The following is a 27,279-nucleotide window of genomic DNA, read 5'->3' as shown; positions in this document are numbered from 1 at the left end:
AAGGGGCTCAGGAAATGGTGAGTCAAACCTTTGGCTGGAAAAGAAATTTCAGGAAGGTAAATAGTTAGAGACATAGCTGGTAAAAGCCAGACTAAGTTTGGATTCAATTTTATTGAGAACAAGGAGCTAAACTAAAGGATTCTGAGCAGAAGGATGTAATCAAGAGCAGACTCTAGGAAAAAATCACCTGGCCAGCATATGGCTTGGTGAAAAGAGATTGCAAGTCTGATCACTAGAAGAATAAAGCAGGTAGGAGGCTGGTGACAAGCCAGGTTGGTGACAGTGAAAGTAATCAGGGAGATAAGGAGAGACTAATTTGTTCTTTTTTCTTTTGAATTAAGAACTGACAATGTGTGGTGCTTGACTGGGCATCACAACACTGGAAAGTAGGAGAAAGGAGTCAGAGACATCTTATCTGAGAAAAGAGCAGGGAAACACTGTTGGTGAGGTGGAAGGAGTTCTGAGACACAAAGAATGCCAGAAGATGAAGAATTCAGTTTTAGAGTTGAGGTCACATTGGGATACCCAAATAGAAATATTCAGCAGCCATGGTGGAAGATTCTGGAAAAAAATAAAAGAGGAAAACATGGACTTGAGATCATCTGCACATTTCAATCCAGAAAAAAATCAAAATGATGTGAGAAGAAAGACAAAAATTGATGATTTTTAAAAGATTTTTTAAGTCACTTGCAAAGGTAATTAATTAAAAATCAAAAAGGAATGTGATAAATTTTAAAAGAAAAATTGGTTGCTATTTATATTCTATCCAGTGTGACCCTTGAGGCTTAATAGACTTTGGCTGTTGGCTTTTCCATTTAAGATAATATTTATGTTCTCCCATCATTGACTCTTCTACAAACATTTATTAAGCATATTAATTTGCTAAATTAAAATTGGACACATCAATAGCAAAATAATACTAGCAGAATCATCACATAAAATGCAAACATAGTCCTCAGTAAATAAGGTGGGGGCACTAGGGAAGAATAGTGTTACCTTAGATTAGGTAGAGATAAGTGATGGGAGGGGAGGAGAGGGGATGTGGGGATAGGAAAGACAGTAGAATTAAACAGACGTTATTATTGTATGTATATATGTGACTACATGACCAATATGATTCTGCAACCTGTACACTCAGAAAAATGAGAAATTATGTCCCATCTATGTATGATATATCAAAGTTCATAAAAGTAGTCTACTGTCATGTAAGTTAAAACAAATTTTTTAAAAATTTTAAATCACTATTCAAGCAATTTAAGCATACTTCACATTCTAAGAAGTCACAGCTATCTATATGCATAGTTTTTATCGAAACCAGGCAGTTTTTAAGTTAATTTCAGTGATAAATATAACATCTGTCATGATAGTCAAACGATTACTTAATGCATATTTGTTGCTCCAACTTGAACGCAGCTGGAAATGGGGACAGCTAGATCACACCTGGCCCAGCACCTGATCGTGTTCTTTATCAGGCTGCATGTTGTGCTGGAAAGCACATTTACACGCAACATGTAATTGAAAACATTCCCCCATAACTCATTCTTCTTAGGAAAACCACCATGAAGGAGCAGGAAGAGTGCCAAGTCCAGCTGGAGCTTACGAGGTCCAAGTGAAGCCCCTATCATATGTCCCAAGCAAAACCTCAAGCTGGGGTAACCAGCCAGTTGTGGTCAAAAAGACTGGACCAAATTTCTCCTCTCCTACTTCCCCTCAAGTTCCCACTAGGGTATAATTATCAGCTTTCTTCTCCTAAATGGCCTGTACCCCTCATTCACTGGTTGTGCCACTGCACATTCCATGATCACATTCTTGGGACACAGAATTTTTTGTTGTTAGGAGGTTCCTTTTCTTCCTGCTTGCTTATTGCTTCCCCACCACCACCACCCCCAGATCGACCCCAGGACCTTGTGAATACTAGGGCACTCTACCACTGAGCTAAGTACCCATCTCCCCCATCCTTTTTTGTTGTTGTTGTTGTTTTATTTCATTTTATTTTGGGTCTTGCTAAGTAGCTGAGGCTGGCCTCGAATCAGCAATCCTGGGTAGCGGGGTGCACTACTACACTCAGCATAGGAACTTTGTGTGGCAGCAGCATCCCAGTCCCACTGCTGGCTGCCTGTTAAGGTGAAGGGTGTCGCCCGTTCAGAAATGCCCAATTCATAACCACTGCTTTGTGCCCTCTTCCAATTCCTCTCCTCGGAGTCCTCTCAACATTGCTCACAGTCCTAACCACGATGCCCCGGGAAAGGGAAACAAGAATTAAGACAAAAAAGAAAAAGAGAAAGAAAAACAGTAAGGACTATGCAAGTCTGTGGGTCTGAACAGGAAGAAACCAAAAAGTTCACCAGGAAGGAGAATCATGTAAGATTCCACTATTCACACTCTGATCAGAGTGAGACTTGTGCAAAGTACCTCTAGCACTGCCACCACCCCTAATTGGTCCTAGAAACCTAGGAGGATGGATTTTCCTACTCAATACAGGCTCACAATTTCTAGAAAGAGCTCTTTCCTTCAGTTGCCTGATTTTTTAAAATCATATTTTCTGAAATGCCATAAGTAAGAGATTCATTAAATCAGAAAAATGAGAAATTATACCCCATTTGATTCAAATGTATGAATTGTCAAGATCATTGTACTGTCATGTGTAGCTAATAAAAAAAATTCCAAGCATACTCTATTTGTTTTGTATACATCAATGTGTGTTAATCTTAAGTATACAGCTAGATAACTTTTTACATATACATATTCAAGTGTGCATATATGTGCACATACTGTCTGATCACCAAGATCATGATGTATAATTTCTTCAAGCCCCTTCCTAGTCAACATACCTGTGCCCACAGCTAACTATAATCCTGGCTTCTATCATTTATTAGTCTTGCCTGTCCTTGAACTTCACATAAAGGAAATTGTATATATTCTTTTATCTGACTTCTTTTACTCACTATTAAAAAATTCATCAATGTTGTTGCATGAAGTTAATTCATATTATATTTCATTGTATAAAGATCCCAAAATTAACTTATCCATTCTATTGATGGATATTTGAATTATTTCCCATTAGAGACTATTATTAATAATGATCTGTGGGCATTCTTACATGTATGTATTTGAAAGGTCTTGCTATGTGTGTGTGTGTGTATACACACACATACATATATATATATATATATATATATATATATATATACACACACATATATTTGGTATATACTAGAGTAGAATTTCCAGATCACTAGAGAAGGTCTTTATTTACTTTAATAAATTATCAAATAGTTGTCCACAGCAGTTATGCCAATTTCCATTCCCAGTAGCAGTTGTTAACACATCTTTATTAACCTAGTACTAGTCTTTTCACCAAACTTAGTCATTCTGGCAGAGGGTAATGTTATCTCATTGTATTTTTAATCTGCACTTCTCTGATGAGTCATGACAATGAACATTTTTCGTATATTTATTAACTATTTCAATAGAAAAACTTCCTCTTCTAAAATTTAAACATATATAGGAATGTTATAGGTTAATAAGATTGTTTTCTTCTTAGCACTCAGGGAGAACTCATTGGTGATTTTCTTTTTTTTTTTTAACCTTTGTAAGGTATTTTTATTTTTATTTTTTTAATTTTTTTATTATTAGTTGTTCAAAACATTACAAAGCTCTTGTGATTTTCTAAGTGAGTAAAATATTCTTACTTAGGGGACATCTGGTGCTGCCATTAGGTACTAGGAAATACACTGAATGAACACTAGGGATATTAAAAATTCTGAAGGTGAGATAAATGATTTAAAAATTTTTTTTCCTAGAGCCTACTCTTGATTACATCCTTCTGCTCAGAATTCTGAAAGCCCCCTTGACAAGAAATTTCCTACCCAAAATATCAGTAAAGTCCTCCTTGAAAAACACACAGATGTGATGAGGAGGAGAAAAAATAAATGAATTTCTAAAAGCAAAAGAAACCATTTTGAAATGAGGTTGTCTGAGGAACAAGGCAGGACGGAGGTGGGAGCTAGCTACATAAAGAATTGAAGGGTCTGGTTCAGTTGACTTTGCTGTATCTTCTACTTTTGGACACTTCCCTGCTGTTCTGAGACTGTGTCTTGGCCTCAAGATAAATGGGTGGCTCACCTAGAAGCAAAACAGAACCCAGGCCCACCAAGTTGCTGGCTTCAGAGCTTGGTGGTTTGTGACCAGAGAGACAGTTTTAGTGCTACCCTGTCAGACCAGGACCCCAACAGGGTTCATGAGACCTAAGATGGCCCTGAAGACCTGTCCCTGGATCCTGAACACCCAGCATAGCTGCTTTAAGTAAAGCAGTCTCCTTCCTCCTGCCTGAAGACTGAGCTCTATAAGACGGCAAGGGTTAAGGAGTGGAAAATCACGGATCTGAGTTATTTCTGTTGACAAATCATGTTCCAAGTTTCAACAACTCACAAATTAAACCCTGAAAAGAATTCTACTCATAAATTGTTAACAGCACCCAAAGGTAAATTTTTACATCTAAAAATTACATAGGGATTCTCTGATTTTTTGCCACTTAATTCTGCCATACCCTGCTTTGTTCCTGAGAGGTTTGTGGGTGGCTCGATAGTCTATATTTTTAATATTAAAAGAAAATTTAAAAATAAAAAGCTTACCCCTCACAATTTTTAATTTAGAACCTCGGAAATAAGAAACATGAGCAGTTGTTGAAAAGAGTTTCTGAGGTGATCAAGCTCTCTAAGACCTTTCTAGACAAATGGAACAAAAGGAAGATTCAAAAATACATTAAGGGGGCTGGGGATGTGGCTCAAGCGGTAGCGCGCTCGCCTGGCATGCGTGCGGCCCGGGTTCGATCCTCAGCACCACATACCAACAAAGATGTTGTGTCCGCCGAGAACTAAAAAATAAATATTAAAAATTCTCTCTCTCTCTCTCTCTCTTTAAAAAAAAATACATTAAGAAAAAAAAAAAACATGGGACCAAACTGAACTTGTTATATCTGGATATGAGAAGTTTAAGGAACATTTCAAGAGAAGGTCATATCGAGCCAAGTTCTGTGGTTGAAACGTGATTGGCAAACTGAGTTATAATTTTTACTGAGACTTCATTCCTAAGTCTATTTTCTTTCGGAAAAGTTTCTCTCAGAACCATGTGTGCACATGTGCACACACCCACATCTGCAGAAAGAAAAAGAAAAGGCAAAAGAAAAGCTCCTATCTGTATGACAATATTTTTAATTTTACAAATAATTTATAGTTGCCAAGTAGAATTTCAGAAGTCTCACATTTTACAGGATCAACCAACATTCCTTAATGTATTCTGATGATGTAAAAAGTATTTTAGTACTTGGTTTAAAAAAATGGATAAATGAATGAATTTATTTATTGTTCTCCCTCTGTAGACCACTGAATTTTTCTGGAAAACTGGAATTCCATCCTTGACAGGAATGGTGTTGCCACGTAGGTAACTCCACTCACTGGGTTAAAGAACAAAGGCCAAACTACAGGAGCTACACTGTCCTAGAGCCAATCACCTGCTCTCTTTCTCCATCCTAGCTGCTGGGTAAGGGCGATCTAGAAGTTTACAGAAGCAGAAACACAGAGAGAGGCTCAAATGGCTCCCATGATTCTCTAAAGTAGACAAAGCTGGTAGAGCTACAGTGACATGCAGATTCATACCCTTCTCCACCTTCTGAATACATATGGGGTGTCTCAGCCTATAGGCGCTATGACACGCCTCAGACCAATGTTAAGTTCAAGAATACAAAACTACTCTTCTTCTAAGTCTAAAATAGTTGAATATTATATTTAGGCCATGTTTTACGGTTCAACCTTACACAAAAGAAATAAGATAGCTGGTCTTCTATTAACTAGAGAGCATAAAAAATACAGAATAGTCAAGAAATATGCATAACAAGAAGTCTCTTTAAACAACCTAAAATAACCTAAACAATCTAAAACAAAGCCCTGGGTGGGGGGGGGGGGGGGAAATGATCTGATAAGCTAGCACAGTGAGGCACAGGTCTTCCTTTCCTTTATATTGGTAAAGCACACCTGATCTCTCTGGAACTGTTAGGCATAACAGTTCTGGAGGTGAGCAACACAACAATAGCTCTTACCATTTTATAAAGATAATTTTGTCCAATATCATATTTTTCAAAAGGATTAAGGGATGGGAACCTAAAAGAAGCAATATCCCACCAAGAACTAACTTCTGTTACCCAGAGCAATTCACTTAATTTCTCCTGACCTCAGTTCCCTCTCCTGTAAATCAAAAGGGCTAAAGCAAATAATCCCCGTGGTTACTTGTAGCTTAAATATTCTTTGACTTCAAAACAATCTGCAAGTTGCCAGTGTCAAAAATGCCAAGGAATAAATAAAGTATGACATTTAATGCATGAAATGTTACAAATAGCATAAGTGCTCTTATGGGAAATAAATAGACTTTCATGCATCTATTCTCCTACAGGAAAGTATGTATGTTTAACAAAGTCATAATTTTCAGCTTTTTCAGTGACGCAAGTTTATACAGGAAATGAGGCATGTCTAGTAACTAACAGGAATTAGGTACAAGGTGGGAACAGTATGTGAAGATCTTTATGCTGTGCAAAGCTATGAGGCTTTCTGGAGGTTCAGCTGTGTATGTTCAGCTTTTGCTGATGGATAGAAATTCCATTATGGAATTCCATTAGCAGTATGACTTCCACTTGAAAGCAGGAAAAAAAATACCTCTTGAGATAAATACTTTCCCCAGCCAGGATCACTTAATAGAGAAGGAAACCACTATCCAAGAAGATATAGGTATTTCTCAAACTTTCAAAGAAGCAGGTTTACACGGGGTACATGTCTCCCTGAAGGAACATGAAGACATTCCACAGGATGCACAAGATTCCAATACTTTTAAGGGAAGCAATTTCTAGATTGTAAGTCTTCAAATGTTTCCTTTTGAAATGATTTTTTAAACAGTGATTTCTTAAGAATACATCTGCCACTCACTCTTCCATATCTATCTTCCCCTTTCCTAAGCACTCTCTTCTTTCCCAAGTCAAGGCAATCTCTTATCCATCCAGAACCTTTCTAGACTATCCAGGTACAGTGTCCTGCAGGGTAAAATTCTCATAGGCACCTAACAAATAAATGATTTTGAAATACATCCTCCTTGAGGATTATTTACTTCACAGAAAGGCCCAGCTTTGCCTTGTATGTATAATATAAATGTGACAGAAATGAATCTATCATACTCATTCAATTTATTTAAAAAATGCAAATAAATGTGTGAGTTTTTCCAAAATTATTTTAGGAGATAAATGATTAAAAAAAAAAAAGACTTTGAACACCAATGTTCTAGAGCAATTTTACCCAAGTGATTTTTAACAAAACACAAGCTTTGTGAGGCCTCTGATACAGGAGGGGCCCTGTGGCCAAATATGTTTGGGAAAACTGCATATTCTGTATACATAGTACAACAAAGACTCAAGAACTCCTTTGGCAAGAACTCCTGGTTTTCTTTGTTTAACTTGGTGTTTTCTACAGATTTGGCTGTGGAACCTTTTTTCACACACAATCTATTAACATCCTTCTGAATTGGTGGTCTGTGGGGTATGTTTTGTGAAATGTTGCTCTCTGAGGCTGGCCCCAAAAATTATTGTATGGGTTACAAAGATGTGGTTAAATTGGCCCCATAGGCCTGCCTGCTTGCCCAAGGCTCCCCTCTGGACTGTCTCACCACTATAAACGACAGCCCACCACAGGATGAATTCAATCACAAGACTCACTGAAAGGAGTCAAACCACTGTGGGAGCATCTCCCTTTCCTTCCAATCTGTCTGACTTCAGGGTAACATGATAAAAGAATTGTCAGAGCCCAGAGAACAGCTTGTATTTATTTCTTGATACATATGTGCCTCACATGGACTCGGCCGCCAATAACACACACACTCTGTTGGTCTTGGACTTCTGACTACAATCTACAGACACTACACTAATTTCTTCTTGAAACATTCACCGAACTATGAATCCATCATGGGCCCTCCTCATCACTTATAGACAGCAGGCATCTGTCCGTTGATGTTACAGCCTCAGAGATTAAGGTCAAAGAGCTTTGGGAAAATACAATGTGCTAATGACTCACTTCACCACTGTCTTTCCTGAGGAAATGTGAATAAAATAAGCAGACATTTCCGTTTTGAATTCGATCCCAGTGATATGAGCATAAGAGGACAAACCAGAAATCTGATTCTAAAATGCATAGGAATAGGTCCCAAACTGGCTTACAAATTCAGTCAAAATAGTTGAAATATTTACTGAAAATACTGAGCTGACTTAAACTAGAAACTGCATGGGTAGTTCTAAGAGGATAGATACCTAGGATAGTAAGATAGCAACCTCATATCAGTAAAATACCTACCAGTTCTCCCTGAGCCATTGACTATTGGAAAATATGATTTAGAATCATATAAAGAAAGTCAAGGATCCAAAGTTTCCTCTGGTATGCAGACGCTAGAGCAAAGTCAAGGGCAAAGAAGGTGGTTGAATCTCACAAACACAGAGAAAAGATCAGTGGAGCAGAAGGAGACTGGGGGGAGGAAGGAGGGAGGAGAAAAGAAAGGAATGTGAAATGGATTTGACAAAATTACACTATGTGCATGTATAAATATACCACAGTAAATTCCACCCTTATGTATATTGATAAAGCACCAATTTTTTAAAAAATGAATAAATAGAAGGAAGACCACTAGATCAGAGGAAGAGGAATAGGGAGAGGGAGGAGAGGAGGAAAAGAAGAAGCTTTAAGCACTGGGGACTGAAATGGAGCAAATTAAATTCCATTCATGTATGATTATCTCAGAAGGAACCACACTATTATGTATAACTATAATGCATTAATAAAAAGTTAAAAATTTTTGAAGACTCATTTAAGTACTCCACACTTTCTCATATTAAATCACTCCATATAGCAGGACATTATGATAAACCTCTGGTAAGTGAAACAAAAAGAACATTATGTTTTTAAAGTAAGGAACATCAAGTCTAGATGATGCTAGTCTTAGTCCATAGGTTCTTTACAATTACATCCCGAATCCTATACAATAGATTCTTTACTATTGCATCCCAAAATACATAGCAAGAACAATAGAATCTAAGTTTCATCTTTGCACCTACCTTACTCTTATATGTATTTACCATTTTTTTTTCTAGAAATAAATATGCAGAAGAATTCCCTTATGATAATGGAGCTGAAGGGAAATTTAGAGATAATGCTATAAATGAGCATCAATGCTTCATAAATAAAGAGATTGAGGGAAAGAATGGTGAAGGAATGGGAAAAAGCATTACAGGGATTTTTTAAAATAAAACCCTTAATGGATATTATCACTTTGCTTGCCAGAATTCCAAACATTAACATTGCATTAGTCACATAGATTTTGAGTGAGAGTCCACACAAAAAAGAACATGCACTGGATTTGAAAATTCATAAAAAGAAACACCTGACCTATGGTTGGAAGAATCAGGGTATTGGATACTTCTGGAAAAGGAGGCGAAATTAAAGGTTGGGAAGGGACAAAGGGGGAGAATTATGGGGTACAGTTTATATTCTATTTCTTGATCTGGGAGAAAAACTACCCCATTGTGTTCATTTTGTGACAACTCACTGAGCTCTATACCCCTGTAATTCTACTCCTATAATTTTTCATTTTTCTATACACAGGTTATACTTTTATAAAGTTTATCTTAAAATAAAATTATTCTATTCTCAGTATAATCACCAGAATTGTTTTTTCACCAATACATTTAAATGTAGGAACAATATGGCTCTTACATTTAAATGTAAAGTAGCCTCACAGTCATACAAATAAGGATTTCAATCTTTTTTTTTTCTCAAGCAAAATCTACATATACTTGCTAAGTCACTATAAACCATCCGAGTGTAGTGAATGGATCTTTTAAATGTCTCACTGCTCTATCCATCCCTATATCCAGGCTCTTTGCCATGACTTTGCCCTCCCATGTAAAGGTGGAGTCTGTTTCCCCACCCTCTGACACTCTAGGATAGCTTTGTGATTTTATTTTATCACTAGAGTACAGCAGAAGCAGCTTTGTCAATTCCAAATCTAGACCTGAAAAATACTGTGTGCTTCCACTGTTTCTCTTGGAATCTTGCCACCACTATGTGAACAACCCAGGCTAGTTGCCTGGAGGATGAGGGACCACATGGAGGAGAGGCAAGTCATCCCAGTAGATGCCATCCTGGACCATTCAGCTCCTGGCACAACAGCTGTACGCAGATGCATGACGGAGCCTAGTCAAAATCAACCATGCCTGGCCCAGCTCAGCAAAACTGTCCCAGCTGTCTCCAGGAAGGATGAGAGTTAATTCATGATTGCTTTATTAAAGACACTGTTGAGCAATAAGGCCAGGGGGGAAAAGTGGTCTGAGAAAAGCATCTCAGAATTCAAAGGAGTCAAAGTTAAAAAATAGACAAAAACCTCTAGGACTCTAACTATTCTACTTGTTAAAGATTTCAGAATAAAACTAAGGAGGTAAATAGCCTATTGATAGTGAGAGAGAAAGATCATTTTAAAATTACAAAATAGACAATTTAAGACAAGCAAATCTGCTATACAAATAAACAAGGAAGTTTAGAGAACTCTAGGACTTTCAAGCCAACTTCTGAAATAGTTAAATAGTTAACAGAAGAGTTAAATCGAGATAGCAAAAATACTAGACAGCATCTTAAATCCTCCTAATGCTGGTGTTTATAGAGTAAGGCTTAAAGTTATGGCTTCCCCACCTGTAAAAAGGAGATGCGGTGTTGTGAGAAATTAATGAGATAAAAATGCACATTAAAAGTACTTTCATAAGCTGACAAATGTTAGTAACACAAAGAGGAACTGGTCTTCAGAGTTTGCCACTTAACAACTGTGATCTTCCATTACTTAATTATTCTTTTAACCTCAGAGTTCAGTTTATTAGTTAAGAAACAAACAAACAAATGAAACTACTTAACTTGTACCCAAAGCTAGCACAATATGTAAGTAGGTAGATAAAAATGATGTCTAGGAATAATGAGCAAGAAGTAAATTTACTAATATTAAGAAAGGGAGAGTTATCAAATCAGCATTATGCAAATAATACCATATGGTTGGAAAAGTCAGGGTATTGGATACTTCTGGAAAAGGAGAATACCATAAAAAGAAAAGTCCCACTAGTCAAGAGTCAACTTTACAATATGACTTCAGCCTGGAGGACCTAGAGTTCAAGTATAAGTTCCAATAAAACCACCAGGTTACCAAACTGCTACTGTGAAAACAAACTTCCAATTCAAGGTGAACTTACAAACTCAGTTAAGAGTTCTAATATTTATGTGATTGGGGGTGCAGCTCAGTGGTAGAGCACTTGCCTACTATACACAAGGGCCTGGGTTCAACCCCTAGCACATACACGCACACACACAGTTCTTTTTTTATTCTTCTCCACATATTTAAAATGTGCATTATAGCTATACGTAATGGTGGGATTTGTTGGTAAATACTAGTACATGCACACAATATAACACTATAGTTTGGCCAATATCCCTCCCTAAGAGTTCCCCCACCTCCCCCTGCTTCTCTATTCTATTGATCTTACTTTGCTTTTCATGTAATAACTCCCCACCTTTCTTTTCCTTTTTCCTCTCTAGCTTCCATATATGAGTAAAAACATACAACCCTTGACCTGAGTTTGACTTATTCTGCTTAACATAATGGTCTCAAATTCTATCCATTTTCCTGCAAATAACATAACTTCATTTTTCTTCATGGCTAAATGAAACTCTATTGTGTTTGTGTGTATTTTTTCCGTATCCATTCACCTGTTGATAGACACTTAGGCTGGTTTCATAGTTTGACTACTATGAATTGTGCTGCTATAAACATGGGTATGCACATACCAGTGGTACACTGACTTTAATTCTTCAGGCTGAATACTGAGGAGTGATATAGCTGGGTCATATAGTGGTTCCATCCCTAATATTTTAAGGAACTTCCATATTGATTTCCATAGAGTTTGTACCAATTTATAGTCCCACCAACAGTCACACACATACAAAATTCTAATGCTTGTTTGTTAAGAAAGCAATCAGAGCTTGTGCTGGTGCTGGACCTGAGAGCAGAGGGGTGTGATGCACCTTTGGTGTCACCTTGGGTTCAAGCAGGGCTGCACAGGTGCATAGGTCCTGGAGACAAGGGTCACTGAGTGACAATGGCAATGACGGTGAGTCCCAGAATAGGTAGGATGGAGTGGAAGCCTCATATCTTTCCTGAGTCCATCAAGTTCCCATTTGTGGGCCTGGCCGGGCTCCAGTAGGCATTAGTATATCTGGAATACCTGACCCTTGATTCAATTCCTGCCTTCCCCAGGATGGGAGCTACAGATTTTGTTCAGCCTCTAGGCCTAGTGAAGAACTGGATACAGCTAAGCAGGGAAGGGGCCAAGACAAGAGAGTATAAAATCAGCTTCCATGCCCTCAAAGCATCCGGAAGGGAAAAGGACTAACAGGCATTTACACTGGATTGCCAGCTGGTCTCCTGTGCCAGGCCACCTACATCATTACTTGCCTTGGCATTTATATCCTGCTTCTTGAGTGCCTGACCGGAGCTGATACTACACCCCCTGACTTTCTGCTTCATGAAGGTCCTGATAGGCATGAGCACAGGACAATTGGTGCCTTTGTAGGAACACTAGCCAAGGAGACTCTTATTAGTATGACTGCTGGATGGTCAGCTTCCAGCTGACAGACACCATGCTACAAAAACATGTTTAATGCCCAGAGTCCACCTGCCTGAGAAGAGGGAGTCCCCACACTGTAGCGGGGCTGTATCTCTACAGTGGCTCAGGCTGCCCAGCTTGCCTCCTACTCCCAATCTAAGCACTTCTTACTGAACTCAGGCTACTTCTCTGACAAAATCCTGTGCCACTTTTGTGCCATCATGATCAAAGGCCTCCTCACCACTGCCAACCTTCATCAGCACATTGTGAAGACATGCAAATGATTGATGGGAAGCCAGAATACAAGAGTGGGCTGAATGGGCTGATGAAGTTTGTCCACTGTGAGGGCTTCTTCAGCCTCTGGAAGGGCTTCATACCATACTAGGCCCACCTGGGCCCCCACACTATCCTCATCTTCATCTTCTTGGAGCAGATGAACAAGGCCTACAAACCTCTATTCGTTGGTGGCTGAGGTGTCAGGGGACCTGCAGCCAGTGTGCGGGGGCACGCAATCACCCATTGCTCCTACAGTTGCTGCAACCCAGGGAGCCTGGATTCTACTGCCCTGGGCCCCTCTATTTACTTCCTCTCTGCAGTTTGGTTCTCTCCTTGTGGTAAAGGACTTAGGTCTGTCCTACCCTCTGCTCCAGTTTGCCCTGTTTGGTCTTGATTCTTATGACCACTCTGTCCCTAGCTGTTTCTTTAGAGAGCTAGGAAACTATCTGAGTATTTCTAGATTCAGCTTAGGTATTAGTTTTAGGACACAGAGGAGAGCAGAAGAGCCCCCTTCTCTGTGGGGAAACCAAGGCAGAGCAGATGAGATAGAAGAAAGCAGAAGCTATCAAGATGACCAAAGGGTCTGCAGTGGGAGGGTGTGGCTATGGCCCTTCCTTCCCATCACTGAGGACTTAATTAATAAATTGGATTGAGGACACCAAGAAGAAAAGAAAGAAAATAATCAGCATCAATGATTTGAACAGGAATATTCTCCAGGTGAGAATGATTTTATAAATAATCTCACAAAATTTTTTGAAGATTTAAAGATTCTTTAGCATGCTTAAGACATTAAATGACTACTTAAAAATATGAAATAAGAACAGGTAGCTATGAAAAATAATTTATTAGAAATGCTGGAAATAAAAACACTCTTAAAATTAAAAGTGCAACAGAGGGGATAAAGCCTAGATGGACATAATAAAGCAGAAATTAGAAAACTGGAAGATGAACTGAGATATTCATTCAAAATGCAGCAAAGAGACAGAGAGGAGAGCAGAGTGGAGAATAAAAGCACAAAGACTTAAAGAGACATGAAAAGTAGAGGTTCTAACATTTGTCTAATAGGAATTTCAGCAGAAAGGAATGATACACAATAATAGGTGACCATTTTTTAAATTTGAGGAAAGGCAAATTTTCAGACTGACATTCTACTCTACTAAATAAAATAAAGATAAATCCAAATATGGACACAAGATCTAACTGCAGAACATGAATTAAGAGAGGATTTCAAAACACAGAAAAGATTATCTACAGAGGAAAAAAGTATCAGAAGTCAGAAGATATTGGTATAATGTAATTAAAGTACTTTTGGAAAAGAACTATTAATCCAGAATTGTATATGGCTAGTCTTCTAAGACAATGAGTGCAAAAATAAAGATATTTTCAGACATGTAAAGTATATGTGTCCCTGTGACCCTCATTTTATAAAAGAAGTGCTAAAGGATATAATCTCAAAATATAGATTTGCCAAATAAAAAATGTAGACTGACCAGTTAAACTTGAATTTCAGATAATAAATAAATAAATAAATACTTTTTGTGTAAGTCTGCAATTATTTGTTGTTTATCTAAAATTCAGAAGTGGATCTTCTGTTTCATCTGGCAAATTCTCCCCAAAAGAATAAAGGACCACAGGAAGTAAGCCCAGGATATAAAAAATAATGCCAACTTCCAAAATTAATTTTTAAAAATCTGTGAATTCATGTAATGTTAAATGAGTGGAAATAAAAACTTTCTATATTTCCATTAACCATACCTCTGAAAATTATTGTAAGATTCTTGTCTAAGCCACAGATCCACATTCTTTCAAAGACGCAAGAGATTGTCATAAAGGCCTTTGGGGGGCGTTCCATTGACAAAGACTCCCTTCGGGACCAAACTCTAGTCAGGCCTTCCTCTGTTCTCAACTAGGCCCTGACTTTGGGCTTCAGTGTATTGTCCAGTGTTAGCAAAAAAAAATCCTGCTGAATCAGTTTGGCCAGAATCCTCCAGTCTCAATATCTGAGTGGGTGCTGCATCTTCCACCATCTCCCAGGGGATGTCTGAGTATATCCTTCAGCAAAAACATCTCCTGGTTGGGTTAGTCAGAATCTCCTTTGTAATGATGCTCCTCTTAGTAATTTCCCATGCACTGACACCCGACCCTCACTCCTGGGCTATAAATTTCCACTTTTCTTGTTGTATTCCAAGTTGAGCCTAATCTCTCTTCCTGTTGCAAAACCCCCTCGTGGTTGTCCCTGCACTATAGCAATAGTCCCTCTGAATAAAGTCAGTCTTGTTTTTTTTTCATATGAATGATATTATTATTTTAATTTAGCAGGGCTGAGAACTGAACTCATGGCCTTATACAAGCTAGGCCAAGCCCTCCATCTTTGAGTTTATTTTAGTATCTAGACATTTATTACTTCTTATTTTTTAAACCAACACATTAAAAATTACAGACGCTGTGGAATACCATGAGATGTTTCAAAAATCTGAAGCACTTCATGAATTTGCTTGCACAGGGGCCACGATAATCTCTATTCCCGTTCCAATTTTTGTATGTATGCTACTGAAGTAAGCACTGCTTTACTATTATTTAACAGATGTCATAAACAATATTTTTTCTTTAACACCATGTTAAAATTAGCATAAATCCAACAATTGTTTCCCACAAAGTGCACAATTTATTGCCAATAATTACTGCAAATGGTGCATGTGATTAATTACAAGAGACTTGCCTTAAAATTCTTAATCACTTCATCTCACCCTACCTATTTGAATCCAGCATTTTGCTATAGATCATACATATTCTTTCCTTCAGACATGCAGGTTTTGAGGGTTTCAACTGCACTCTCTAGTTACTATTTATCCATTTTTCTAAAAAAAAAATCAAAGACCAGCCTTCCCCTGCCTACTCCTCACACTGAAGTTCACACTCAACAATTTGTAGTTATTAAGAGAACTGAAATGCAAGCAAGCTCTTGCTAACCATAAGGGCCTGTGTATAGCTCATTTATTTATGGAATATTGATCAAGACTGGAGAGTCCCATTTAATAACAGAGATATGCCCCAGGAAATGTGCATTCTCTTTCCTTTGTTCAAATAAAATTTGGGTTTCTAAAGGAAACCCTTCAGTGAAAGTTTTGATAGTGAGTATAATTGTGCCCTGATCTATCAGTTTTGTAAATTAATTTTATTAAGGCAAAACAACCAGTATAATAAAACGATGCCAAATAAATTCAAATTGCTTTAAATTCTAAGGATAGGAACAATGTCTTCCTCACAATCCATCATATATTCAGTTTATAGCTTAGAGTATGCCATCAATTCATGTTTGTAGAATACTAATAAAATAAAGTTTTCAAGATTATCCATGAAAAACTAACATACAGACAGCAGATTATAAAAGTGTAGATGTTGTCCAATCATATTTTGACATTACCTATAACCCCTTGGCACATGCTAAACATGTAGAAAATACTAAGTTGATTTTTCTATACATAAACTTGTAAAACTAATAAGTGATTTTAGTATGTCAAGAGACATTTGCCATTAATAAAATACTTCACTAACTATACTGATCTCATATCCTTTTAGAAACAAATCCTATTTTTAAAACCTAGATTTACATCTGACTTTTTAAGAATGCACTTATCCCAAGGCAAAGTTATGGGCAAGGGAGAAATACTCAGATGCAGGAAACCACTGAGCTTTAGCATAAAACAGCAAGTGAGAAGTTCTTCCACAAGGCAATATTTCATCTCTCCAGTTCTAAATCAGACTGTGAGCAAAATAATTAAATGACAAATGCTACTCTAGATGCACCAGGAAATATTACTGTATTGTTTGATATGATAAATGAAACAAATTATAACAATTTCATAATGTTGAAGGTAGAGAGGCAAGGTTTAGATCTCCATGGGTAGACACGTAATAAATCATTCCTTTGAAAAGATAATTGCTGGACCACTAGAAAGAAGGGGGAAAAAAACAACTTTGAGGGCAATTATTTGAAAGCTCCTCAAATTAACTTGTACACAGTTGGTCCTTTGTTACAGCGCACACATTAGAGCATTAGCTCACTTTGTTGAAGGAAACAATGTAATTCTAGTTATTAATCACTTTCATTTTAAAAGTTCTTTGTAAACTGAGAAGACACTAGACTGTAAGCCCAGTGTGAAACTCACAAGTAATTGGATGCTTAATGGGTTCCTTTTGAAAATTTTGTTAGGGATAACAAAATCAAATAGCTTCAAGGCTCTAGGGAAACTAAGGGGTACATACGTAATGTGAGAAAGTTCTATTTCATTTTATCAACCAATAATATCACAAAGGGTGTGAAATTAAGCCCTTCTCGAAAAAGCAATTTTAATAGATTAGGCTGAATGAAATCATAGTATTTTTATGAGTCAAACTTCTCTGTAGTGTAATTTAGCAGTACCTTCTTAAGGCCCATGGGATACAATTTTCTGTGACACTTCACTTCAGAATCCTTGCCAAGAAGTGTAACACTGCTTTGCAAACATCCTCCAGAGACCAGATTAGCCATGCTTTGATGTTACCAACTATCAGTGGGAATAATCAGGTGGAACCATCTGATATGCTCAGCATGAGGAGATTTGCTAAAGTCTCTGTTGGCCATACCAACAGAGGAAAATGCAAAAATCTGCAGTATTTTAAAATAAGTATTTTTTTAAATTTTCTTAACTAACATAAGAAGTGATTACTTGCAAATTTTCATTTCTAAGTGATATATTCATAAATAAGTGAACCTTGGAACTGGCCAGTAGGAGAAATATATCGAAGAATCATCTTTTTAAAAAATTAAAACCAAATTAATATTAACTGCTTTGACTTCTACTAGCTCTCACAACATCAATTGCTCTATCTTTTGTACTAATTACCTACTATCTACCTTAGTAATATCTTACAAACATATATAAAACAGATAAAGGTTGCTAAGCAACTCAGTGAGACCTGTCTCTAAGTAAAATACAAAATAGGGCTGGGGATGTGGCTCAGGAGTGGAGTGCCCCCTGAGTTCAATCCCTAGTACTTCCCCCCCACCCCCACCCCCATGTCTTGAGAGTGTAATCCTAATTATCTGTGTGACTGTTATTTACTCTTTCTGTCTCAGTTTCCAACTGGCGTTGAGAATGCCCTAAAGCCACAGGATCATTCCAAAGATTCAAGGAAGTGCATAATCATATGATCGAACACATGGTAAGTGAGCCACAAACGTCAGTTCCCTTTCCCTATAATAGAAAAAGACAGTGGCTAGCTTCTGTTCTGGCTTCGGTCTACCTTAGACCCCTATGCTGAGTACTTATTATCTGCGTCTGTACAAGCTACTTCACCTCTCTGGGTCTTACTTAGCATACTATGTAAACAAACAATTTCAAAGTAATGTAGGAGGAGATCCTGATGCTGTGGGGGGACTGATTCACATGGCAATTATCAGTGAAGATGTAGCATGGAGTCTAAGTAGGAGAGCAAACCCCACGCCTAGATCAGGATCTACTTGAAAGCAGAGGTTTATGTTTTTTTGTGAAGAGCTGAGTAGCCAGCCATGAGTTGAAGATGTGTATTACAATTCCTAGAGCAATCCCTTGAAAATAATGCTAAATGATATTTTAAAAGCCCATAGATACATTTAAATGAAATTCTAAAAAAGAGTCAAATAATGCAAAAGAAGGCAAGAAAATGGAAACAGGAACAAGAAAAAGTCCTGAGGAAACAGAGATTTTAGGTCAACCTATATCCAACCTTACAAATACTTATGCTATATTTTAATGCAACAAACACCTCAATTTTAGATAAATATCAGAATGTATTTTTTAAAAAAAGCTAGACCCAAGTATATATTGTCCACAAGAGAATTACTATACATGGAAAAATGTACATTGAAACTTTCCAGATAGGAAAGGAGAAAAATCCATCCCCTGATGATAGTAGATTTTAACACTCTCTCAACAACTAATAAATAAAAACGTTTTCACAAATATTTAGATATTTAGCATACATCCCTAAATAACCTAAGGGCCAAAAAAGAACTCAAAATACATTTTAGCTTAACTTAAACAAAATAGGAATACGACACAGGATTGAGGGATACCATTACTGTCAAAGCCAGGATAATAAGAATTTATGCGTTAAATGAACGTACTACAAAGGAAGAACTGCTGACATCAATGATCCACTACGAAGAAATCAGGAAGCAGCTGCAAACCAAACAGAAAGGAGGAGAGAAACAAAAGCCAAGAGCAGAAAGCAGTGAAATACATGACAAGTGTTCTCAACAAAACCGAAAATAGGTAACACTGATAAACTTTTGGCAAGCCTAATCAAGAAAAAAGAATATGGCACAAAAAAACTTATGATACCATAACCAACAGGGGGGTTGCTTTAGGTATCAAAGGGACCCTAAGAGCATATTAAGAATAAACTTCAAATAAATAAATCTGAAACTTTGAATGAAATGAACAATTTCTAAAGCAAAAAAAAAAAACCCCACTAGATACTGATATAAAGAGGTAATGGAAAATCTTAATAATAAAGTAATTATTAAAGAAATTCAATCCATAATTAAAATATTTTCTACAAATAAATTTCAAGACCAAATATCTTCTTTGGTCAATTATCCACATGGTTTGTAGTAAGAGTCTGTGAGACTCTATTTATTTCAATGTACATGTATATCCAAGTTACTAATAATACCCTTGCGCTAGATGTATAAAGGGAAATTATGAGAATTGGATATCCCACAAAACAACTAAAACTAAATTTCATAATATGGACACTAAACTAGGCATTGGTGAACCTGAGTCACAATCTTGGCTCTTTGCGGCCACAGGAAAGTCACTTAACCTCTCTGAGTTTTATTTTCCTCATTTACAGAGTATAGACACAATACTGGGGAACTCTGAGGTACCTCCATTTGTATAACTCTGCTGATGGCTCAAAATAAATTTAGCAAAAGTACTCAGGGCATTTCCCATTTAACTTTGTAGCTTTTCCCACTGCCTAGGAAAAGTGTTTGCTCTGATATTTAGCACCCAAATATTTTGAGGTGGTCAGGGATATTCTATTCAACTTTTGTTGTTCAATGATGTGTCATCACAGAAGTCGCACTACTAGGTGAACATTCATGCCTATATATGTGCATGCAGCCATGCGTTGATATTAAGCACCAGCACAGAGAGCACAGGTTGCTCTTGAACTCCTGTGTTTTTTATCACAATTTAATAGAAGGTAAAAGAGCTTCACACATGTACAAATATTTCACAATGAACTTCACTATTAAGTATAATTATCATATAATAATTTTTAAAAAAAGGAAGGGTGGGGACATAGATCAGTGGTAGAATCCCCAGTGCTACCAAAGAAAAAAAAGTTTTATAAAATTTCAACAATAGTGAAGCCATTGCAGCGACCATACACTAACTGGATATACTAAACTAGGCATTACATGTCCATATTTCCTTAGCTGAATGGAGTGAACAAGAAGTGGTTCACTGCGTGAGTTTCACATGGTTGGCTCAAAAGCAACATATGACAAAACAACTCAAGTTTCTAAAAGGTCAAAAACAAGGGTTGAGTCCATACCAATGAACTGAGCTAGCTTACCTTGACAAAAGGTGTTGTTAACCCGCTTATAACCTTGTAGGCATTCCATCATTTGATTATATCCATGATAGGCTGTAAGGGAAGAAACAATTCTGTTACATGCTTAGTTTCAATTCTATGACCCCCAAACTTCTAGAGGTGGTAATGAAAGTCATTCAGGACATCAGTGGACTTACTTATTCATCAGAAAGATACCAATAACAACACCAATGCAGAGTCCACGATTACTTTCATTCACATGATGCTTGTTTTTCAGTTTAGTTCATATTTTGTGACAGGTAGAATTATCAGTACCTGATTACATTAACTGAAAGAATCACATGAATATTTTCTATTTCCTTCCAAGAGGTTATTGAATATTTCTATCACCAATTATCTATTCCTCCCCAGTGCTTAACTTCAGGGAGCAAGAGGTTACAAGAGGGGAGACATTGTCATGTGGAAATCTCCACATCCAGCCACTTGGCCTTATGCCTAGTCTGGTCCCATAGAATGAAGACATTGGAATAGGCTGCCTATAGAGATGGTGGACAATCTCTGGCCTGTGAATTCTTCAAAGACAAAAGAGAAAACAACTTTAGAAGTTTCTACAGCAATCTACTTCAAGGCAGAAAGTCAGACCAGATGATCTCTAAAAGTGCTCTTCAGCTTAGGATTCTTTGTTAATTTTGTTCTAAAAGTGTTAAAAGGACAAGTGACTTGTTTACACAAAGCACATTTCTAATAGACTACGGACTAGTTAATGAAATCATTTGCAGATTTAAAATTAAGTTTTCACAGCTAAAAAAAAAATGATGAACAATGAAAGATCTTTCTGTTTGTGGCTAAACAAAAACTTCAAGTATTAAATAAAAGCCACTTGAAAACTGAAGTTTGAATTACTTTGAATAAAAAAAAAGGCATGGAACACCAAAGTGTAGCATCTAAAGCCAAGGAAAGTCTGATCTCTTCCAAAATGAATATGATTTAGAGACTAGAACCAACGGGGGAAGGAAAGTTTTTTACACAGGAAGAATGTGACCCTGAGTGTGTTTCTTGGGAGTGAGTCACTCAAGATGGTGCAAACAGAATAAATGTCAAGATGTTAATAATTTACTTCATTCATAATCCACACTAGCCTTCTGGCTGAAACTAGTCTCTTCAACTTTATACATTAAATGACCCAACATATGAATTTATTTTCATCAACATTCAGTTAAAAGTAACAGAAACCTCATACTTTCACACACAACTCAAATCATTATCTAGATTAAGAATGAGAGCTAACAAAACCATATAAAGTGGCAAATTCATTCCTAGATTACGCAATCGTAGATAAGTATGACAAAGGGTCAGGAATGGAAGTTAAATAATAAAAAGAGAAAAAAAAAGGCTTTATCCTTAATGTCTGCCACTCTCTGCTGCTTTAGGATTTAGAAAAGGGAGGAAAGAGAAGCAGATAAGCCATAAATACTCAAAGATAAATAAAAAATAAATAAAAAAGAAAAAGAAGAGAGAAGATAGAGAACGTGCTAAATAATGAAATCTTGGCACCCTCCCCCACAACAGTTAGAAGAACTTGTCTCATCCTCAGTCCTTAGACCTGACAGCAGGAAACATGTCACCTTCCACAATATTGTGACAACATACATGGTAAATGAAGGGTAGGTGACGATGCTTTTTTTGACATTTTAGATATAGACTACAGTTTAATGGCCCATAAGAATCAACAGCAAATGATAGGACATCCTTACCATAGGTACACGTATGACTGACTGCACGTATGGTGTGATGCTACATCATGTACAACCAGAGAAATGAAAAGTTGTGCTTCAATTGTGTACAATGAATCAAAATGCATTCTGCTGTCATATATACTTACTTAGAATAAATAAATAAATAAATAAATAAATTTTAAAAATCGCAAATGACAGAGCTGGGAGTTAAATTCATTCTAGCCCTAAGCACTCTGCTCTTTAAATCCTTCCAGATAAATCCTAGAGATCCCTTTGGTCAAACTGTCAAAATAATTCTAAGCAAATGGATCATCCAGTGAGGAGAGACCATCACCATCCAACATACTCCTAAAAATCCATGCTGTGAATCATCACCCAGTCCATGTGAAAAGTCTTCTTGGAAAATTCTCTCACTATGGAATATTCTTATTATGAGATATCTCCCTCAATGATGAACTCATTAAGTTTCAGGAGCTACATCAGGCATTTCCACAAGTTAATCCTCTTCAGGAGTTGAGAGCAGTATCGAGAAAATAAGTGAAATTAGCTTTAGGCATTTAGAGGACTTGTAAGTTTGAGAGGTAAGGAAATCCAAGTGAGAGGCAATTATTTCCAACAAATTAGTATGCTGGAGAAACAAATAGTACATAAGAAAGAGATATACAGAAATAATTCCAAGATGGCAGCCTTGAGATTGAACATAGATTCAAAAGGCAGCTGAGAATAGGGATCCAATCAACAGATAATTAAGAAAAGGAAATAAAAATTGTCCAGTTAAAGCAAATGAGAAATTGCTTGCAGCATGAAGAATAAAAAGCAATTATAAAACTCTTAAGCTACATGAGGCAAAGGAGATGACAGAAAAATGTGACTCGCTCTCTTAGCAAAAACATAACGAGGAAATGTAAGAAAGTTCAGCTTAAAACAAGTCACTTGTCCAAAAGGTATTCCTTAGAAACCAGTGATCCAGAGTTAACACCTCATTCAAAAACTTAAAAATATGAACTACTGTTGAGAAGAGAGGAATGGGAAGGTGTAACCTGAGTTTATTCAAATCAACAGCTTCTGCAAAGGTCTGTATTTTTCTAAAATTTGTTTTATTTGTAAATGGACACAATACCTTTATTTTATTTATTTATATGTGGTTCTGAGGATTGAACCCAGTGCCTCATACATGTTGGGCAAGCGCTGTATCACTGACGTACAACCCCAGCCCCTCCAAAGCTCTTTAAAGACAACTCAAAGCATGAAGGTGTTGTTATATATTGATGCTACTAAGCATTGTGGCAGTATAAAGTTAGTTCTATGAAAAAGGGAAAGTATTGTGTCCCAGCAAAGAAAACTTTCTTCTTTTTTGATAAACCAATTGGCAACCAATCCTTTTCCTCATTTTAGTCTCTCTTTTAAAGAAAATTAAAATTATCACAGAAACTATAGCATGAGTTGTGAATAATAATAAAAGTTTCATTTGAGGAATTTAATTTCAGAAATAATAACTGTACTTATTTTCCATTCCAAAAGGCGTCTTATGTTCCCCCTCCCAGAGATAAGGAAGCCCATTTTAGCTTATCACCTCCTAGAAGACTTTTTTCCCCATCAGAATCCAACAGGAGAAGGCAACTGCTAACTGTGCTCATTAAAAAAAACAGAGCTAATAAGAAAACTCTGCATACAGACATGTAAGGCTTCTGGGAGTATATAGCATAATCCTGTGTTCTAGAATACAGCAAGAGTTCTCTAAATGTCTAATACTGTCTCATCATTAAAAGAGCAGTCACAAGAAAACAGGTATGTTCCCTTCATCTACAAAGGAATGATGAAATGTCACTCACATGGCTTCTTGGGACATTTCTGGCATTTGTTAAAGCCCCAGGAGGTACCCACGGTTCCACAGCAGTCCTCTTGCTTTGAAAGGCCAGGGAGAGCTTTGCCACACTGCAATGATGAGGTGTGAAATATGAAGGTTAATTGAGAGCAGGATGCTCAGCTCAGGAGCACTGCTGTGCTTCACAGTCACGTCATAAAACGGTTCCCTTGTTATCAACACAATTAGGGAGGAAAAGAACAACTATAAAACTAAAACAAAATACCAGGACCAGAACCAATGCAACCCAAAAGTGAATGAGCACATGTCCAAAAAGGAGCACCTTGGCATTTTTAAAGTTTTTTGAAAATCTCTCACTGCTCAGAGCACTTTATAAAACTTAAGTTTCCAGTGTCTTTTTTTTTCCATAAAAATAAATTTATAATAGAAAAAAATCATTATAAACCTTTTTATTTGTTTGTTTATTTATTTATTTGTTCATTCAATGCTGGGGATTGAACCCAGGGCTGTGGATATGCTGCCAACTGCTCCACCACCCCAGCCATGTTTTCTTTTCTTTTTTTTTTTTTATACTGAGGATTGAACCCAGGAGTGCTTAACCACTGACCACATCCCCAGCCCTTTGTAATTTAATTTTATTTTTATTTTAAGACAGGGTCTTGTCAAGTCACTAAGTTGTTTAGAGTCTGACTACATTGCTGGCCTCCAACTTGTGATCCTTCTGCCTCAGCCTCCAGAATGACTGGAATTATTATAGGCATGTGCCACAGCACACCTGGCCCCTCAGTCCTTAATAGAAGCTTTCTAAATTTTAGTTGTTACTGGCTGTTTAAATCTCTCTTGTCAATTATCAGAGAACAGAGCTATGAGGTTGTAGTGTGTGTGTGTGTGTGTGTGTGTGTGTGTGTGTGTGTGTGTGTGTAACATTGGGGAATGTACTACAAGTCCCACCTGCAAGAGGTTTCTGGTCTTCCTGTAACTCTGAGGCCTAAGGAAGGATAAGACATGAGAGGACAGTACAAGAAACGATTGTTGGCTGAGCCAGATCTGCTCCAGCAGGGACAAAGCCTCCAGACAGCCAAGCAGTCTAACCCAGAGAGGTCAGCCAAGCTAGGAAGGTGCTGGCAGGTTCAAGCAAGATCAGCCTGAGGCAGAAAGCCAGGCTTGGAGTTATAGAAACAACATTGTTGTTAAATACTAAGAACAGGTGAGACTCTTGGTCAACCATAGGAGATCAGCTGGGGTTGAGTGGCAGGGTCCTGAAGGTAGATGTACTACTAGGGTGAGGAAGGGCCAAAGAAAACAGAGCCTGCTCTGCAAAGCAATCCAAAGGCCAGGTGGGCAGGGAGGCCTACCTGAAATCTCCTCGCCTGCTGTGCAGACTAAGCCACCTGCCATCCTGCCTTGTGCATAAAACAGAGAGCACCTGCCTCACTCTACCTCACTCTACCTCAGCCCCTACAAAATCCTCCCAACAGTTTCCAGAGTCATTCTTTCAAAGACAAACCCGATCACATTACTCTACTGCTTAAAAATCTCCAGTGGCTCTTCATTGTCTGAAAACTGCACACTCCCGCATGACTTAGAAGGTCCTCCGTACTCCTACCTTGGGCAATCTCTGCTATCCCTCAGGCACGCCACAGGATCCTTCCCTGTCTGAACCGGCCATGTCTTTTTAAAAGCTTTTTCCTTACCCTGGGATGCTCTCTCCCTTATTCTTCGCCCAAACTGTATTCATCCCATGGGACCTGGCTCTGAAGAGACTCCCCTCAATTCAGTCCCAGTCATGCCCATTTCCTCTTGACTCCACAACTCTTTCTATATAGTTCCACTGCTCTGCTGTGCATTTTAGTTACAAGCATATGTATACTGCTAGCTTTACCTCCCAATATGCACCGCTAATGCTCAGTAAACACTGAAGGAAGAAACAACCGAAAGAACTACTAAACTAGATTAGTCCATTCAAGTAGGCAATAGCTATGTGACAAACCAACGGAAGTGAGCATACATGCCCCACGGTGATGGGAAGTCCAGGCAGGTGGGGACCCTAAGAAGGGCAGCAGGTAGACACGACTCAGCTGGCAATCCTCCTGGGGCAGCGTTTCCTTCCTGCCAGGCCCAGACAAGCAGCATTCTGACTGAGGCTGTAAATGACTACATATCCAAATCATAAAATCCACCAGAGAAGGCCCAACTCAGTTAATGAAGTTTTAGCTAAATTGTAGCTTTGATGTCCTTAGGTTTTTATTATTTTTAATGATTGACAGGATGCTGTGTGCTCTCCAAAAGCAGTACAAAGCAGTTAAAAAGGTGACTCATGGGGGCTGGGGTTGTGGCTCAGTGGTAGAGCACTTGGCTCACATGTGTGAGGCTCTGGGTTCGATCCTCAGTACCGCATATAAATAAATGAAGAAAATAAAGGCCCATCAACAACTAAAAAAATATTTAAAAATCAGAAGTGACTCATAGTCTGGGGCTGGGGCCTAGCATGTGCACAAAGCCCTGGGTTCAATCCCCCTCACCCCAACAAAGAGTGTAACTCAGGAGTTACAGAGGTCTGGTATGAACCCTTGTAGTAAGACTCCACACATGCTTTATCTTAGATTAATTTCTTATCCATAACATAGAGTGAATTATAGTATCTTTCTTATAGGGTCATGAAAAGTTAAAAGGAAAATGTATGTTCAAGGCTGAGCATTATGCCGGACGCAGGTAGGTACAAAGCTATCGGTGCCATTATCATTTATTATTGTTATAGATAAAAGTTCCCTGTTCCAGACGTCCTTGTGAGAGCCCTCCTGTCTGTCAGATACTCCAGGGAATAGGAGGCAAAGGTGGAGTGAACTGTGGGTGCCCTGTCCAACAGGCCAGTGTCTCAAGTACCCAGACTCCACAGGAAATGGCTCTATAAGACAAAATGAATTTCTCTGAAATAGAAATTAGTGTAAAAGACCTTTTGAATTAGGTGAAAGTTTTGAGATGAACCTGGGAGGACATACAACTCTGGACAAGGCACTGATAACAGCCTAATGGAAGTAAGCAAGGGCTAAGGATCATAAGTCACATGAAGCTGGGCTGTCACTCCTGCAGAGACATAGCATGTGCTCCTTAGACAGATAAGGGATTTTGTC

General features: G+C 37.8%; 1 protein-coding gene and 1 pseudogene across 5 annotated transcripts in view; one reads left to right on the top strand and one right to left on the bottom strand.

The window, feature by feature from the left end:
• The window catches only part of Ltbp1 (latent transforming growth factor beta binding protein 1), a 389,989-nt gene that overhangs the window by 131,158 nt on the left and 231,552 nt on the right, over positions 1–27,279 (bottom strand). For all 5 annotated transcript variants that reach the window (XM_026395397.2, XM_077791690.1, XM_026395561.2 and 2 more), the window contains 2 exons: positions 24,156–24,258; positions 20,609–20,680 (listed from right to left, as the gene is read on the bottom strand). In XM_026395397.2, the coding sequence (XP_026251182.2) occupies positions 20,609–20,680; positions 24,156–24,258 (175 nt within the window). The remainder of the gene's footprint in view (positions 1–20,608; positions 20,681–24,155; positions 24,259–27,279) is intronic.
• LOC113187729 (mitochondrial 2-oxoglutarate/malate carrier protein-like) lies at positions 12,218–13,196 on the top strand (annotated as a pseudogene).

Source organism: Urocitellus parryii, chromosome 12, assembly GCF_045843805.1.
Source record: "Urocitellus parryii isolate mUroPar1 chromosome 12, mUroPar1.hap1, whole genome shotgun sequence".
In the NCBI taxonomy this organism is placed as follows: Eukaryota; Metazoa; Chordata; class Mammalia; order Rodentia; family Sciuridae; genus Urocitellus; species Urocitellus parryii.
The sequence above is the reverse complement of the archived record's forward strand: the minus strand, read 5'-3'. Positions and strand labels throughout refer to the sequence as shown.